Source organism: Scatophagus argus, chromosome 15 (assembly GCF_020382885.2).
Source record: "Scatophagus argus isolate fScaArg1 chromosome 15, fScaArg1.pri, whole genome shotgun sequence".
NCBI classification, from domain to species: Eukaryota; Metazoa; Chordata; class Actinopteri; family Scatophagidae; genus Scatophagus; species Scatophagus argus.
This window is the reverse complement of record NC_058507.1, coordinates 13,289,192-13,304,176: the sequence shown is the minus strand read 5'-3', so window position 1 is coordinate 13,304,176 and position 14,985 is coordinate 13,289,192. Positions and strand designations below refer to the sequence as shown.

General features: G+C 42.5%; 1 protein-coding gene across 1 annotated transcript in view; it reads right to left on the bottom strand.

The window, feature by feature from the left end:
* The window catches only part of LOC124071880 (latent-transforming growth factor beta-binding protein 2-like), an 80,009-nt gene that overhangs the window by 26,042 nt on the left and 38,982 nt on the right, over window positions 1–14,985 (bottom strand). Inside the window, exons 9-16 of the mRNA XM_046412901.1 lie at window positions 8,748–8,822; window positions 4,794–4,916; window positions 4,521–4,685; window positions 2,714–3,043; window positions 1,836–1,855; window positions 1,553–1,589; window positions 1,008–1,082; window positions 53–178 (exon numbers count right to left, since the gene is read on the bottom strand). Coding sequence (XP_046268857.1) covers window positions 53–178; window positions 1,008–1,082; window positions 1,553–1,589; window positions 1,836–1,855; window positions 2,714–3,043; window positions 4,521–4,685; window positions 4,794–4,916; window positions 8,748–8,822 — 951 coding nt within the window. The remainder of the gene's footprint in view (window positions 1–52; window positions 179–1,007; window positions 1,083–1,552; window positions 1,590–1,835; window positions 1,856–2,713; window positions 3,044–4,520; window positions 4,686–4,793; window positions 4,917–8,747; window positions 8,823–14,985) is intronic.

The following is a 14,985-nucleotide window of genomic DNA, read 5'->3' as shown; positions in this document are numbered from 1 at the left end:
CCACTACCATTACCCCCGTGTAATCTCCGTTTCACTCCCATCATTTGCTTACCAATGCAGTTGGTCTGCAGTGCGCTAAGCTTGAATCCTGGCTCACACTGGCAGGTGTAGCCGGTCTGCACAGGAATACATTTACCACGGCCACATATGGTAGGGGTGGTAGCACACTTGTCAATGCCTACAAGAAGCCAGAGATCATGGTCATTACTCAAGAAGCAGACAAGAATATTTTTGACCGAGTGTTACACAACATTGCAAACACTGTAAAAAAATAAAATAAAATAAATCTGCATTCCACTAACACATGTTGTTTTCCATGGGAACCCATCTTGCTGTTTTATTGGTGGGGTTTTGGATGAGAGGACAGGTTTTACAGCACTGTAGTGTTCTAACAGGTGGTATGGAGATCTTTCAAAAGGGTTGGAGAGAAACAGGTCATGCACAGTAGAGCCTGACATTGGTGTTGTTCTTGTCTTTTCTCTGTCCAGATGGACTGCAGTACAACAGAGACATTCAACTGGGTCCTGTATAGGATTACTGTAAACTCTCCTCACTTTCTTTATCTCCCTGTCCCTCTTCCTCTCACTCTGTCTGTCACCCAAACACATACCCTGTCTTCCACTATCCCTCCATTTTTCATAAATCTGGCCTCTGTCCACTCAGAGGATAGCTTCCCCTTCCAAGAGGCACACTCTTTCTTGGTTTCTTGCCTTCTCACCCTCTGTGCAGCACCGCATCTTCAAGCCAAATTGGCGCTGAGAAAAGGGGTCAAATAAAAGCATAATACAAGTTCTACTCAGCTTAAGCCTGAAAAAATGTCTTACGAGATGCATTGCTGTCGGCCAGCAGTTGACTGAGAGCATAAAATATGAAGGCTTGAGCTCTGTGCTGCTTTTGGTCGTCGTATGGTTCCATAGCCACCTGTCATCAGGCACTGGTAATTTTAGATACGTATCCACACAGTTTCAAGAGAAGCCCAGTGATTAATATTCTAATGTATGTTTTACCTGTGGCTGAATCCGTGTGGGTTGTGTCCTTTGAATCTGGCGTCAGGTTGATGATGGAGGAGTCTGGAGAAGTCTCTGTGAAGAGTGTTTGAGACTGTGTGAGCATGAAAACAGTGAAGCACTAACACAGTGACACATAGTAAATTCCAATTCTCCACAACCTAAACGAGACATTGCTTGTTTTCCCAACCCTCAGCTGTCACTCACTGGGCAGCTATATAAAAATGATCTACTCTTTTCTCCAGGCTAAAAATGGTACAATGACCAAAATGAATCAAGTAGACTCATTGAATGTAGTCAACATTCAGGCTTTAATGTCAATGTTTTCACTGGCATGAGGGCAGAGCAGAATTGTGACTGCCACTGCTGCACAGGAGTGAGTAATTTATAGAAAACATATCAAATGTCTGTGCATGACTGAAACTTACTATTGATATTGGAGCATATAGATGCTACATTAAACCGCAACAGGCAGGAAAGAACAGCACTGAGGGTGAACAAACAGTGGTGTATGATCTCTGTGAGTAAAGCCAAGAGAAAAATACCTGGATATTTCCGTGGTGAGTCAGTCACAACAAACAGCTAAAAAACAAACAAATATTACTTGCCAAAAACTTCAAATATATCATCACCATATTCATGTTCATACAGCATGTCTGCATTTGTCGTAATAGTCAGTGCTAATTAGGTGTGTGTATCTACCAAAATGTGGTCTGAATAAGTTATATAATCATAACAAACCCTCCAGCTGAGATAGCTGGAGCATATCGTTCTAAGATAAACATTTCAAAAGTATGTGCCAAGAGGTTGACAGGAGAGAGAACTTACCGGGCTCAGAATTTCCACATCTGCCATGAGACAGAAAGAAGAGAAAAAGTTTATCAGTAGCAAAAGCTGACATTCTGTTCGCATTAACAAGTACCATTACTGCCTACACACGACACACACAACAGTTCACATTCTCCTTCTGCATTTGGCTTGCAGCTTTGTAGGTCTTTATTTCTAATAAAACATAGCTTATGTCACATTTATCCTCTAAGCCAGACAGAGGAAGTTGTATTTGAAAAGTAGTGCAGACTACTGGCCAAGGAAAATGCAAAGAGAGACAAGAAAATAGATATCCCTAATAATGATGACAAAAATCCCTAAACATTTACAGAATCTTCTCCTAACATAAATCAAAATGTCATCTCTTTGCCAATAAAGTATCTCACAAGCATTAAATCAGGAGGATATATTTACATAATATTCTGGTGATTTAGATGTATGGCCAATGTGGATTACTTGTGTGAGCTGCTGTGATGCTCCGACGGGTTTCACTTTGATGGATGGGGGTCATGAGTGCTACTCCGAATATGTTCGATGTTGGATCAAGCATTTATTTATGGGGATCAAAACATCCTGTTGATGTTTGGATTCTCAAAAAAAGAGAAAAGCAAAAAACTAATCCATCCTGAGGAAAAAAATCCTTTTGTGTATCACTGAGCTACCCTGCATTGTTTATACCATGGATTGTGGTAAAAATATACAAGTGGTTACCATATTTGGCGAAGTGCAAGGCATAGTAGTGCATAGACAATACAGCCTTCAGCATTCAAAACATTCAGCAACAGTGACGATTCATTTATTTGCCATTGAGAGTACATATTTACCAATCTTGAAGTCAACTTAGCAGAGATTTAATGTGCCAAACATTTTATTCTAACCTTCTTGTTGTTTAGGTGTCTCTCTGGCTGGCTGAGAGGGATGGAGAGGCTGTTGGGGAGTCATAGGGTGTTGGGGTGCTTGAGGTGTCTCAGGGTACTCAGGGTATTGGGGTACTTGTGGCGTCTGTGGGTAGCTCGGGTGTTGTGGCCAGAAAGGCAGTGGCAGTGAGGGATGGGAGGATGGAGGTTGAGGATAAATGTGGCTCTGCTCCTCCCATGACACTCTTGTGCTCTGCAGATCATCTTCTCCCAACTGTCTGAGAGAAATCTGCACATCAGAGCGCGAGTAGGTATATCCATGACCAGCTGGGCAGATCTCCTTGAAATGATCTGCAGAGTAGACAACACACAGCAGCAAACAATAAGCCATAGAATACATCATCTTTGTATCATTCTCTCTGTAAATAGATATGTAATCGTGGCTCTTATTTCTGTCTAAATTCATCGTAATATTGGAAGCCATATATGCCATATTGTTATGCTGAGCATGCTGTGCTTTGACTGTGTGCTGTGAATGAGGGGTTTGAGTTTTGGCTATTTCTGCAGAGCCATCTAGCTGGAAGGCCAGTGATAGCTGTCACAGAGAAAGACCAACAAGGAGATTTAGAAACACCGGGGCATATATGTGCACTCAAACAGACAGAGCCCTGACAGTGGGGGAAGTAGAGGATCATGTAATATTCACCTTTGAACTCTTTGGTGTAGAAGCATGTGAGTGAGAGGCTAATAGAGGATTGGCTGGTTAGATAATAGGAAAGAAACTGCACCTCTTTGTGCTGGAGCTCAACAAACCTCAGCAATGGTGAATCCATTACAAGTGAGAAGCACTGTGTCCCCTACCTGACCTGAAACCAGCAACTCTATGCCAAAAGAGTCTGGAATAGAGATATGAGTAATGACAGATATGTGGTTGCTCTAAATGCGCGTAAATGCAGGAAACGTGGATATGATAGGCTACAGAATGTTGAATTTGAAGCAGAGGGAAATGGCACTATATGTGATCAGGAGCCACATCAGAGTAACCGGAATAAATATGGAATGAAAGTCAAAGACCTTCTGTTACCATGTCGCAAATAATGGGCCTGAGTGCTTTGTTCAGAACATGGCTCTAACAGCCTGTCAGGCCATACAAAAACCAGCATTCAAAATAATCAGAGGATGTGTGTCTGTGTACTCTGCCAGTCCTGGCTAAGCAGCACCATGGAGGTCTGTGTCTGTGATATCTGATCTATGACAATCCTGATGAATCACCGTCCAGTACAGACACTCCATAAAACCAGCCTGTTTCTCTCAGAGACTTTGAAGATTAGATCGGTATGGAAAAAACCGATGACAACTACTTCCCATGTTTCATTTGGCCAAGCTATTTATTTCTGCTGTGAAGCTTTGCCGGTCTATTAGTGGGGTTTCTCTCTGAGGGCTGGAGTGATAACACAGGGCTGACTCCCACTATTATGTAGCCTGCAAAATATGAAAACTGTTATGTTTTTGGTCCTTTTCCACTCCAAACACATTTGGTTATTTTGAACTGCTTTACAAGCCTGGCAAAAAACAGAATGGTGATTGAATGGTAAACATTCTTTCCTTGTGCTTTCACTACCATTGCTAAAACTTGCACAAGATTACATGTGACGTTTCATATCTGCATAAGCATTTAACCCAGCAAATCATTTTTCCACAAGTACAGTAAAACCAGAAATGGAAGGTTAAGTTTGCAGATGCATGACAAAATAAGTCTTGAATAATCTTGGAGGAGAATTTGGGACACATGCAGAAGCAAATACGGGGAATCTTTTGGTGGCTGTACCTGATCCTGGCAAAGGACAGCGATCGCATCCGGTGCCCCAGGCCTTGCCCACTCGGCTGCAGCAGCAGATCTGCTTGGTGATGTGCTGAGAAAGTGGCAGAGAGCATGTGCCTGCTGACACCGATCGGTAGCATAATGCCCTCTGGTCAGACACAGCCTTGTCAGCTGGGGAAAGAAGTCAATAAGTCTATCATATTCCAATGCAATACACATGAAAATGACCACAGCCTTGAATGATGTATTATGATTCAAAGACGAGGGGGTGATACTTACAGACACAGTGCTTGCTTTCAGGGTCTAACATGAAGCCTGGTTTACACATGCACCTGTAGCTTCCCTTGGTGTTGAGACATTCAGCATTTTTACAGATCCCAGGCAACAGGCATTCATTGATGTCTGTGAAATATGCGGTACAACAATCATGAGGCACCTACTACATTTCCTGATTACAGAAATATCATGAGGTCATGTTTCTCCTCTGACAAGGGACTTCAGATGAACTCTTTCAACAATTTTGGTATGAGTATCAAATTTGGTGAGCTGCATTTCAAACTGAGTGTACACAGCTTTCATTCTTGCAGACCAGCAGAGATGATGTAAGGCTTTAGAAATTTATTGCACCTCGAAAGGTGACAAAACATTACAATAGATCATGTAGTCAAAACCACCAGCTGCTAGGAGGTAATGAAATATGGAAACTTTCATGTTTCACCGCTGTATGAAAGCAAGGAGGAATGATGACATGAGGGGAACATACACAATACACTGTAAACTGGAATACACTCAATCACGTATCCCTCTAAACTCTCAGGGCTGTGGTAACCTTGACTTTGAAATCTGGACAGTCAGGCAGACAAGGTGGAAATAGCAGAATGTTTTAGATTATTATCCTCCTCAGGATCTTTCCTTTAACGTGTCCAGTAAGGGTCACAGCATGCTTAGTTTACGTCAATGAGTGAATGTCATAAAGAGGTTTTTCCTCTCTGTCTGGCCCAAACCATGTGCTGGAGTGATACAGTGGCCAATGGAGTTTCCTTACTGCTCCAATAGCTTCTTAGCCACTAAGCCAAATGCAGGCAAGCTAGCCAGTTAATGTGCCAGCCAGGAGCGTAGGGGGACATAGTTCAGGCGCTTAGTCATGCGATCACATTGGGACCAGGCAAAGTTTGTTGTTCTACCGTGTTAAACAAAGAGTACATCATTAGGTCTTTGCCAATTGCTTTGACAACTGGAACCCGACAGCCTGCCACCGCAGATTTTCCCAATTCTAATTAATCTGCTCTTGTTTTGTTGTTTTGCTTCCTGCTGGAAAAAGTGAGTTTATAAGGGATTGAGGCTGATAAATTCAGTGGACTGAAGCAAATCCAGTGAGTTGCCTCAATGTTCTTTTTGTTGTTTGTTGTTGTTTGTTCTTTTCTAATCTCTGCTGCCTTTGTTTTCCCATTTCTCTTTGCACTTCTCTATCTCTCTTAGGAGGCTGAAGTTGGCCTTGTGACGACAAAACCTCCAGCCTCTATGTTATGACAATGTAAACAAGACTGTGTCTCTGTTAGCAAGAGTGGCCTGTTTTAATGAGGCCCATACTGTGAAGACAGTGAAGCAGGCCACAGATGTCATGTCTGCTTGGGCTGATATTCAAGCTGTAAAGAGCTAGGAACAACAATATTCTGTTTGCAGGTACTGTGGGGACCTGGGTTTAGTTTAAGCAGCATGCTATCTGGTCAGAGTTCAGGTCAGCATTGGGCTCAGCATTCATCACATGGGGTCTTTAATCCATGGTTCGGTTGAGTTCCAGATTAGTGCTATTGTTACAGTCTGTTGGTGGTTTGATCAGGATTGAAACTGACTTCCATGACAACCTGCCATGACCAGCACTAATCTCAACATCTATTTTGAATCTATGCTTGGTTGCTCTCATTGACAAATAGTCATTGTGGTAAGAACTCACAAGCGTCCATTTTTATCATTGTTGTTTCTCTGGCCCAATGATGACTGCGCTGGATCCAGAAAGTTTTACTAATTCTGCATAAAGTGTCAACCAGTCTGCTGTGATCTCACTTGACCTTGCCCATTGTTACCTTCTGGAAAAACCAAGATTCACATAAACACCTGCAGAATTATTTATGGATACTATAAAGGAAACTGGCAACATTACTCTCTCAATATGTACTGGCTGTTGTGGCTAAAGGGAGTACCTTATGACTACTTTGGAACTCTCAAACCAGACATAACTTACGAGGCCAAAAATGAATCCATTTAGAAACTGTGAATAGGGGGAATGAACATGCTCAAAATACAGCCAAAGCAGCCATTACTGGGAAAAGCAAGTTTTTTCATACAAATTCCTACTGTATAACCTAATATATTGAGGTCTCAACCTGTTGACCCCGGCAGTATTCAATTTGATAAATGTCAAATGTCAGTGTTTTAAAATTGTGTGTAGCTTTCGTTAAGTTGATCCAAATATGTCGAAAGAATTATGTAAGACTTCCATCATCTCTTCTTTGAAGTGGTGTATGAGTAATATGACCTGGACCCAGCACTGGTTTACCACCCACAACAGAGACTGCACATGCATCTATGTGTGCCTTTCATCTAACAAGCACAGTTACAAGTGGCCAATTCAGCTGACCTAGTTTCTGACAAGCAGCTTCTGAAGATAAGAAATCTTATGTGAAGTCAGAGGGCTCTGACGGGGCATCTTATCGTATTGTACCATGCACGTCACTGACCACAAAGCGTCAGTATACAAAGGAAGTGCGGTAAATCATGCCTGTTGCTGAATATGAGAGAAGCTCTGCTCTATTCCAATAAAATACACTGCAGACAGCTCAGATTAGAGGTCCCAGTTTGGCACGCTGGACCATCCTGATAATCATGACAAACTCCCAGAAAAAGCAAGTTTTTGCCTCCTTGGCTGCTGTTGCCAAACCTTAAATTAGAAATAATTTTTGGGATTGGAGCAGCAGCTGAACGGGACAGAGACTTTAAAGCACTCCAGTAAATATTGTGGCTAACTGTCAGCTTTGCTTTTTTGGGACTCCTGAAACAAGCAACTGAAAGGGAGGAACATCTTGAACCAATCACAAAAGAAAAGCATGAATAATAGAAGGATAAATTTCCACAGTTGTTGGCTAGTTGACACGCTATTGGAAAATGAATGTGTCCATGTCTACAGGTCTACTTTATTAAAAATATAATTCCCAGCTCAATCATTACCTGAAAGCATCAATAGGCCAATAGCGCCATGCAGATCAGAAAACATGCTGAACTTGTTGAACCAGTGCATGAGCCCTGTTAGAGATGTAGCCAAAGCTGTCCATTGGACCGTTATGTTGTTGCACTCCATAGGCTTCAGTAAGCATTGCCCTTTGGATTATGACACCATTAATCAAGTCAGTGACACAGCTCAAGTAGGCTGTCAGAATGGCTATATTTTGTTATTGAAAGTGTCAGCAATCTTTGCATTGTTAACAGATTAAGCAGTGCATTTTCCTGTGTCTTTTAGCCAAGGTTTATTTGTTCACATCATTTAATTTCAGCACTGTATACTAACAACTCCAACAAATATAAATAGCCTGAAGCATCTAGAGAAAGCCTGTCTATAGAGTTGACACTGTGGATGGTTACTGTTTCATGAACTGAAGGCAAGCTGAAACCCTAGACGCCGCTGGGATGCTGCAATAGAGCAAAATACAGTGTGTGTTCAGGAGCAACCTAAGTTTGTTTTTACATAGGGATGACTGCGTGAGCTGGCAATATAGTGAAGCAGAGCAACAAACTGGTCTGAAACTAAAGCTCACTTCCAAATAGTTAGCGAGCCGCATTTGCCATAATCACAGCCTGTTGTACCAGTCTCCACTCAGAGCCCCAAAGACCAATTAAAACAGCAGCCCCAGGTGCTTATTGGCTGCTGAACTCTGACCCTGGACCAAGGCTAATTGTAGCCTTGACCTGGTTCCCATGGGGGCCAGACATACGGTAAGGAATACTTTTATAGAGGTCCCCAGGGGTCCATGTAAACATGGAAACATATGGCTTGCAAGTTTTGTTTTGTTTTTTTTTAATCATGTCCTTGCCATTAATTATTGAATGAATATAATAAATACATAAATGTTTTTGTTATGTGGGAGCTAACTATTAAAATATGCAGAGGGTCAAACTGTATGATAACACTGGGAAAATACTGAACTACATACATATTATTCAACATACATTATAGCTTACCTTGACAGTGAGTGACATTCAGTCTTTTATAACCTTTGGAACATTCCACTTGTCCGTTTGCAATCACTGCATAGGCTGCAAACAGAAAAATAAAGCACAGCTTCAGAAGAACAAAACCACGTTACAGTGCAATCCCTCTGTCTCTCAAAGCACTGCATTCTTCACAGAGGGAGAAGATGAGCACAGTTTTAGGAGGGGACCATATAACTTACAGATGTGAGCATCTTGGAAGGAGGAAAATGAGGGGACCCACAGCTGGGTCTCATGGGACTCTGGAGTGAGTGTATAGAAATGGATCCCCATCAACCACATTTATAAGACACCACTGCCATCCAGCAGAATGTAGCGATAACAGTCGACGTCATTTATAATCACATTACCTATAACTCTCCTCAAGCTCCCGGGACAGACAAAGGAAGAGCTTACTTCATAAATATGTTGAGGAAGCCTACGTGACAGCCATGACCTTTATGATCAACCACAGTGTGAATGTATTTAAACAAGAGACCAATAGTTTAACTGTGCACTATGACTGACGATTAATGTAAGGCCCATAGGAAAGTGCTCGGTCCAAAACTTTATGCCTGTTTTGCCAAGGCAATAAAAATCATATGGTGTGTGCTTCAGGTGTATACATTAGAAGTTCACAGAAGTGCAGCAGTGAATAACACGGGATGTCTGTTGATGTCCCAGTGCAGCCAGAGTGACAGAGGCTTGAAAACATTATGTCATTGCTCATTCTGCACCCAGTCTGGCCTCAGCATGCTACACTTAATGTTCAGAGAGCTCAGTGTAGCTGTCATATAGCAAAGAGAAAGTCTCTGTCAGACAGAGAGACAGAAAGTTGGTGTGTACAAGGTTCTATAGGTTTCTAAACAGAGACATGCTGATTATCAGCAGCAGCTCTTCACATGACATAAGCTGAGATGAAGAATCTTTTTTTTTAAGTGACATATTTTGTCATTGGAGGGAACTCATTCCAACGAAATTCGTGCTCTGCATTTAACTCACCCAAGTGACATGCACACACACAACAAACCCGGGGCAGTGGGCGACCGCGTGCAGCGCCCGGGGAGCAGTGGGGGTTAGGTACCTTTCTCAGTGGTACCTCAGCCATGGACACCGGTACGGGGAATCGAACCAGCGACCCACCGGTTACGGGTCCGATACCCTAACCGCTGATCCACGACTGCCCCCTTTAATCTTGTTTCTTATCATGTTCACAGGAGATGATCTAACCTCTGATTTTGGAGAGAAAATGTACGCTTGGGTGAGGAAAACTCTAAGAATAATGAGATACTTATTAGCATAACAGAACTGTTTCTCATTGTTACTCTACTCAAATTAGTCATAAATCAGCTGAAAGCGATGATGGTAGAACCCTGCTAATCATGTTAGCCATGAGTCTGCTTTTCACTTTTAGCACATAAATTCAATGAGAAGAACTTGTTTCTGCCAAGATTTTAAAAACTTTCTTGTGCTGTGTATATATAGTTGTCACAGTACCAAAATTTTTAACTTCAGTACTTCAATACTAATATAAAAAAAACAGCAAAACACAACAGTGCCTGCACAGAAAAAGTTGCACAATGGATACCAACATATTTGTAATAATGTCAATATCTGTGCAGCCTTGGGTTGAAACACCATGGCCAGAAAAAATGACCAAAGCACAGCATTGTTTTTAACGGGCTGTGATAGTGACAAAGGGTTGAAAACAGAGGTGACTACGGCAAGAAACTACAGTCACGGCCTTTCTAGCAAAGAAATCACATCGCTTCCCCTGAGTGATTGAAAAAGAGTTCTGGTCAGATGTAAATGGCCATCTGGATGCCTGACGGTGAGGAAACAAGACCAGCCAAGATTAAGATTCTGTAATTCATCTGTCCTCTTCGGCCACCAGACATTAGAAGCAAAGCAAATGCGTAAAATGGATCTCCAGTGTTATTCTGTTTTTGTTTCATATGCTCAATCATCAATTTTCACAACTGGTAAGTGGAAGAAATTAGGTACTGCATGGGTTGAGGTGATAAACCCAGTGGCCAGAAAACAAGATAAATCGGCCTTTAATATGTATAGGATACCAACATAGCTATACTGTAAACATCACATACAAAACCCAACGAACAGTCATGAGTTTGTGTCATTTTCCCAGGAGCAACAGGAATGTTTGCCACATGGAGGCTTTCTGGGAACACGATCTTGGAAGCTGAGTTATGTTTTAGTCCTGCTGTGACCCAGTGGACCAGGCAGGGTCAGTGTACCTGAGGGTTGACAAAGCAGAAGTGGGTCAACTTGAAGGGGGCAACGGGAAAAGGGGGGAAGTGTGTCAAAGTGACGCCCCTGTTCCTGTCTGCCCACCTCCTCATCTTCCTCCACACCCTCCTAATCCCTCTTTCAAAGTTTCTGAGTAATGAGCTACTATGGTAGGGTGGTGGGCACGCCCTCCTGCAGTGATGGGATCAGGGATAGTCTGGCCTGAGTGACAGCAGGGCGCCCATGCCAAGGGAAGCCCAGTGGGGGAGGTCCGGGTGTCTCAATAAAGCTTATTAGTGGGAAGGTGAGGACCTCTGCAGTCGGTAACAACTTCTACATGAATCTCAGAGGAAGCTCATTTCAAAACTTGGCCTGTCTTAAAATAGCGTGAGAGAAAAGAGTGAGATATTGCAGAAGTCTCAAGCTTTAAATTCAATTTATCTAAAAAGCACCATGCAAGTATTAAACAGTGATGGGAAGTTGGCATATTTCCATGTATACTTTTGCACGTAGGATCCAATATGGCAGATTGTACTCAGCATTTCCTGATGTGCATTCTGTATCTAAAAATGCTTGTTATCAGAGTGTAATCCAGTAGATCTTTATCGTTCTCACTAGGGCAATATGTTTAAACAAAGGTTTAAAAACAGCTGCTGATCACAGCCCTAACTAAATACTGACTGCCTTCTGCAAGATGTAAATGTTACATAAAGAGAGTCTTTTGTCTTTTGTAGCGATGTGTGATAAAGGCCTGTAGCTGAGTCTTGAGTCTTGTATCTGATTCCTACGCTAATCTGTGACAACTCGTCTGTTATTTTCTTTGTTGTACAAAAACTAAGAATTACGTTATTCTCAAAGGATTTGATTGTGTGTTCTGTTCTCATGCTTTTTCTACAGTCATTTGTGTAGAAAGCAGAGTTATACAGGCAGTGGCTTGCAAGACTGAGCTCAAGCTGCGCATCATTAGTGTCACCCTTGGTTACAAAGACTGTAGACCCAGACTGGTCTGTATCCACTGAGGGTACGGACAGAAACTTCCAATTGTTGTCTATCCATTTAACCCTGTTCAACAAAAGATTTTGTCACCCCTTACTAATTTATTGTCCGTCTCCATTCAATTGTGTTGTGCATTCCTCTGGCAGTTGTTCAATAATACTCAAATTCCCTGACCTGAAAGTGTAATTCAGGTTCCTTGGAACTCCTTGACTATTGGTGCAGTTCTAATCAAATCTGCATGAATTCCCTTTAGTCTCTTTTCATCATAAAAGTAGAGTTAGCTCTATGCTGGACACTGCTGAGGGTATTCAAATCAAATATACAGCTTATGCAAAATGAGAGAGAAAAAGGAAAGAAGCTGAGAATGCAGGGAGTTGTCAGATGGGTTCCTTGGCTGTACAGAAATCTTTAATTGCTAATTTGCTACAGTCTCTTTGTAGACCACCCAGACCAGTGGCTGATCTTCTAAGGCAATTGCCTTATGGGTGTGGTTCATCAATCATAGGGCTCAGAGCACTTCACCAACTTCCCCAGGAAGGCAAACTCAATGCTTGAGTTCTCTCCTTAACTGTATGTATGGAAAAGCTGAAGCTGACGTGTGAGAGACAGGAGAGAGGAGAGACAGATGCCATCCACAGGACGGGTACAGGAGACCTCCTTTCCAATCCACCTGGGGCCACTCAGTAGTAGAGTAACCCGCACCGAAGTCAAGTCCTCCTCAGAGCCCTTTCGCAATTTACTTTCTGACATGTTGCCATGGGACCAACTGGTGCCGCAAAGAGAAAACCAGGAGCAAAGGGAGCTTTTTAATCACCATGGAGGGTTTCAGGTTTTTTGAGTTTCTAAGATGGGAAAGCCATCTCTTCTTGGCTTTGAGTCAGTGCCTGACAAAGCTTAAAGGGAAGTCATTTACTTTCAAAACAAAATGTCTCCTTGGCACGTGCCACATTTACCATTCTGACAAGGTCCATATCACATGTCCTCAAAATAATGTGTCCATGGTACTGACACAAAGGCTAATCAGTAGGGACACGAGGGACTAATATCAACATCCTCCTGCTGACAGGATTAGACACTGATGATGTTGACAGAAACTGATGAAGAGATTATTGCATTTTTCTGCAACATTAAATCTTTACTGAAAACATACTTCTTTGTTTCTTTCTTCACAAAAGTATGTATTTTGCATTTGTCTTTGTAGCTTGACAATTTTGCTTAAGACCCTTCTCAAAGATGCTGATAGCAATGAGACCCACATCAAACACACATTTAAAACAGACCCACATTCCTCCACAATTTCCAATTCACTGTGGAATATTAACTACCTGGGCTCATTCCAAAAGAATGCATGCCATGGTACATTCCCAATAAAAATGTGCTTAACTTAGCTTGTATCCAATTAAGAAATGCAGCCTCATATCCATCTGCCTCCAACTGGGATTTATTTCTCGTGGTGGTTAGGTCTGCTCAGCCCTGATTAGCTACACTGCTGCCCAGATAATAGATTCCATCATTCTAGTTTTGAAGGGATAACACTAAGTCAACATCAATGAATCAAATGCTGTCTATGATATGTGACGTCTCTATCTCATCACAGCGAGAAGCTGCCGTGGGGCTGTTCCAATGCATCTGTTCTCTTGCTGCCTATTTCTGAGGCAAAGTCATCGCATCCCTGGTTTTTGTCACTCATTAACAAGTGTTCATGTTTGATCAGTGGTAATAAAAAGCAATATGTGGATGCTTTAGCCCCTCGATCGAAGTCAGATTAAATGTCTGGGGAATAGATTTGGGAGGGATGAGTTCATGTAGGAAGATCTGACCCCCCCCCCCCCCCCACACACACACACACACACACACACACGCACGCACTCCTTATTTGCTTCATCTGACTTTCTTGATTTAAACCTCATGAAGAGTAGTGTCTTCATTACAGAGAGACACAGAGAGGGGGGCTGAAACAGACAGACAACTCCCATGGATAGAGGGTGGGGCAAAGAAAGAGATACGGTAGTGACATCATGATGACCTCAATGACCTAGGGAGGCAGAGTTAGAGGAAGAAGCCAAGGCTCCTGTAGGTGTGGAGGTTACTTAGGCCCCAGGGAGGTCTGATCTGGCTCCCTGGGAAGCCTCCCAGCATCGCAGACGGGAAAAGTCACACAGAGGGAAGCTGCCCAGCAGTGACAGATGGGGAGACGAATGGCTTGTGGAATTCCATTAGCTGTGAAACTCACAGTGAGGGAGGGGCTGGTGTTGAACAGAGTCAAGCCAATACTATAGTATGGTTCAGACTTGGGCCACAGCCTTGGCTTAGGGAACCTCAGATTACTTTTCCTGTTCAAAACTGAGCCTTAAGTCATCTTCAGAACAACACAAACATTGCCCTCTCCTTTAGCCAGGACAGAGACAAAAGCTACTCTCAGTTTCTGCCACATGCCTCTTATAGCACTTGTGCAGCCAATTATCTCATTCCCATCTGACTTGAGTCTCTAGTTGGCTTTCTAACTTAACTACAGTTTTGACCACCTCTACAACAAATTGCAATTCTTGACTGAACTAACTAAGTCGAACAAAGTGCAGTGCAGCTTTTTTTTCCACCTCATCATCAGAACCAGAGGAACTGAGCTGACTGCAGCCTGTTCTGGTTGATCTGGATCTCATTACGACCTAGGAATCCTCAGCATGTGACTTTTAAAGGCAGCTGCTCCTAAAGCCTTTGGCTCCCACTGAGATGGGACATACTGGCATCCATGCTTCCATAACGTCATAATCCCCTCCCTTATTGCCACAAAAGTGACATAAAGTCCTTGGTGCACAATAATAAATAATATTCAGCTATGTAATGAGGTCAACTGTGCTGAAATACATATACATTTACAAAGACGCAGCCAGACTCCATCAATGGCAATATAAAGTGCCTATAAAAAGTATTCACCCCTATGGATGTCTTTCCCGCCTTGCTTTTATAAATGGAATAATAGTGAATA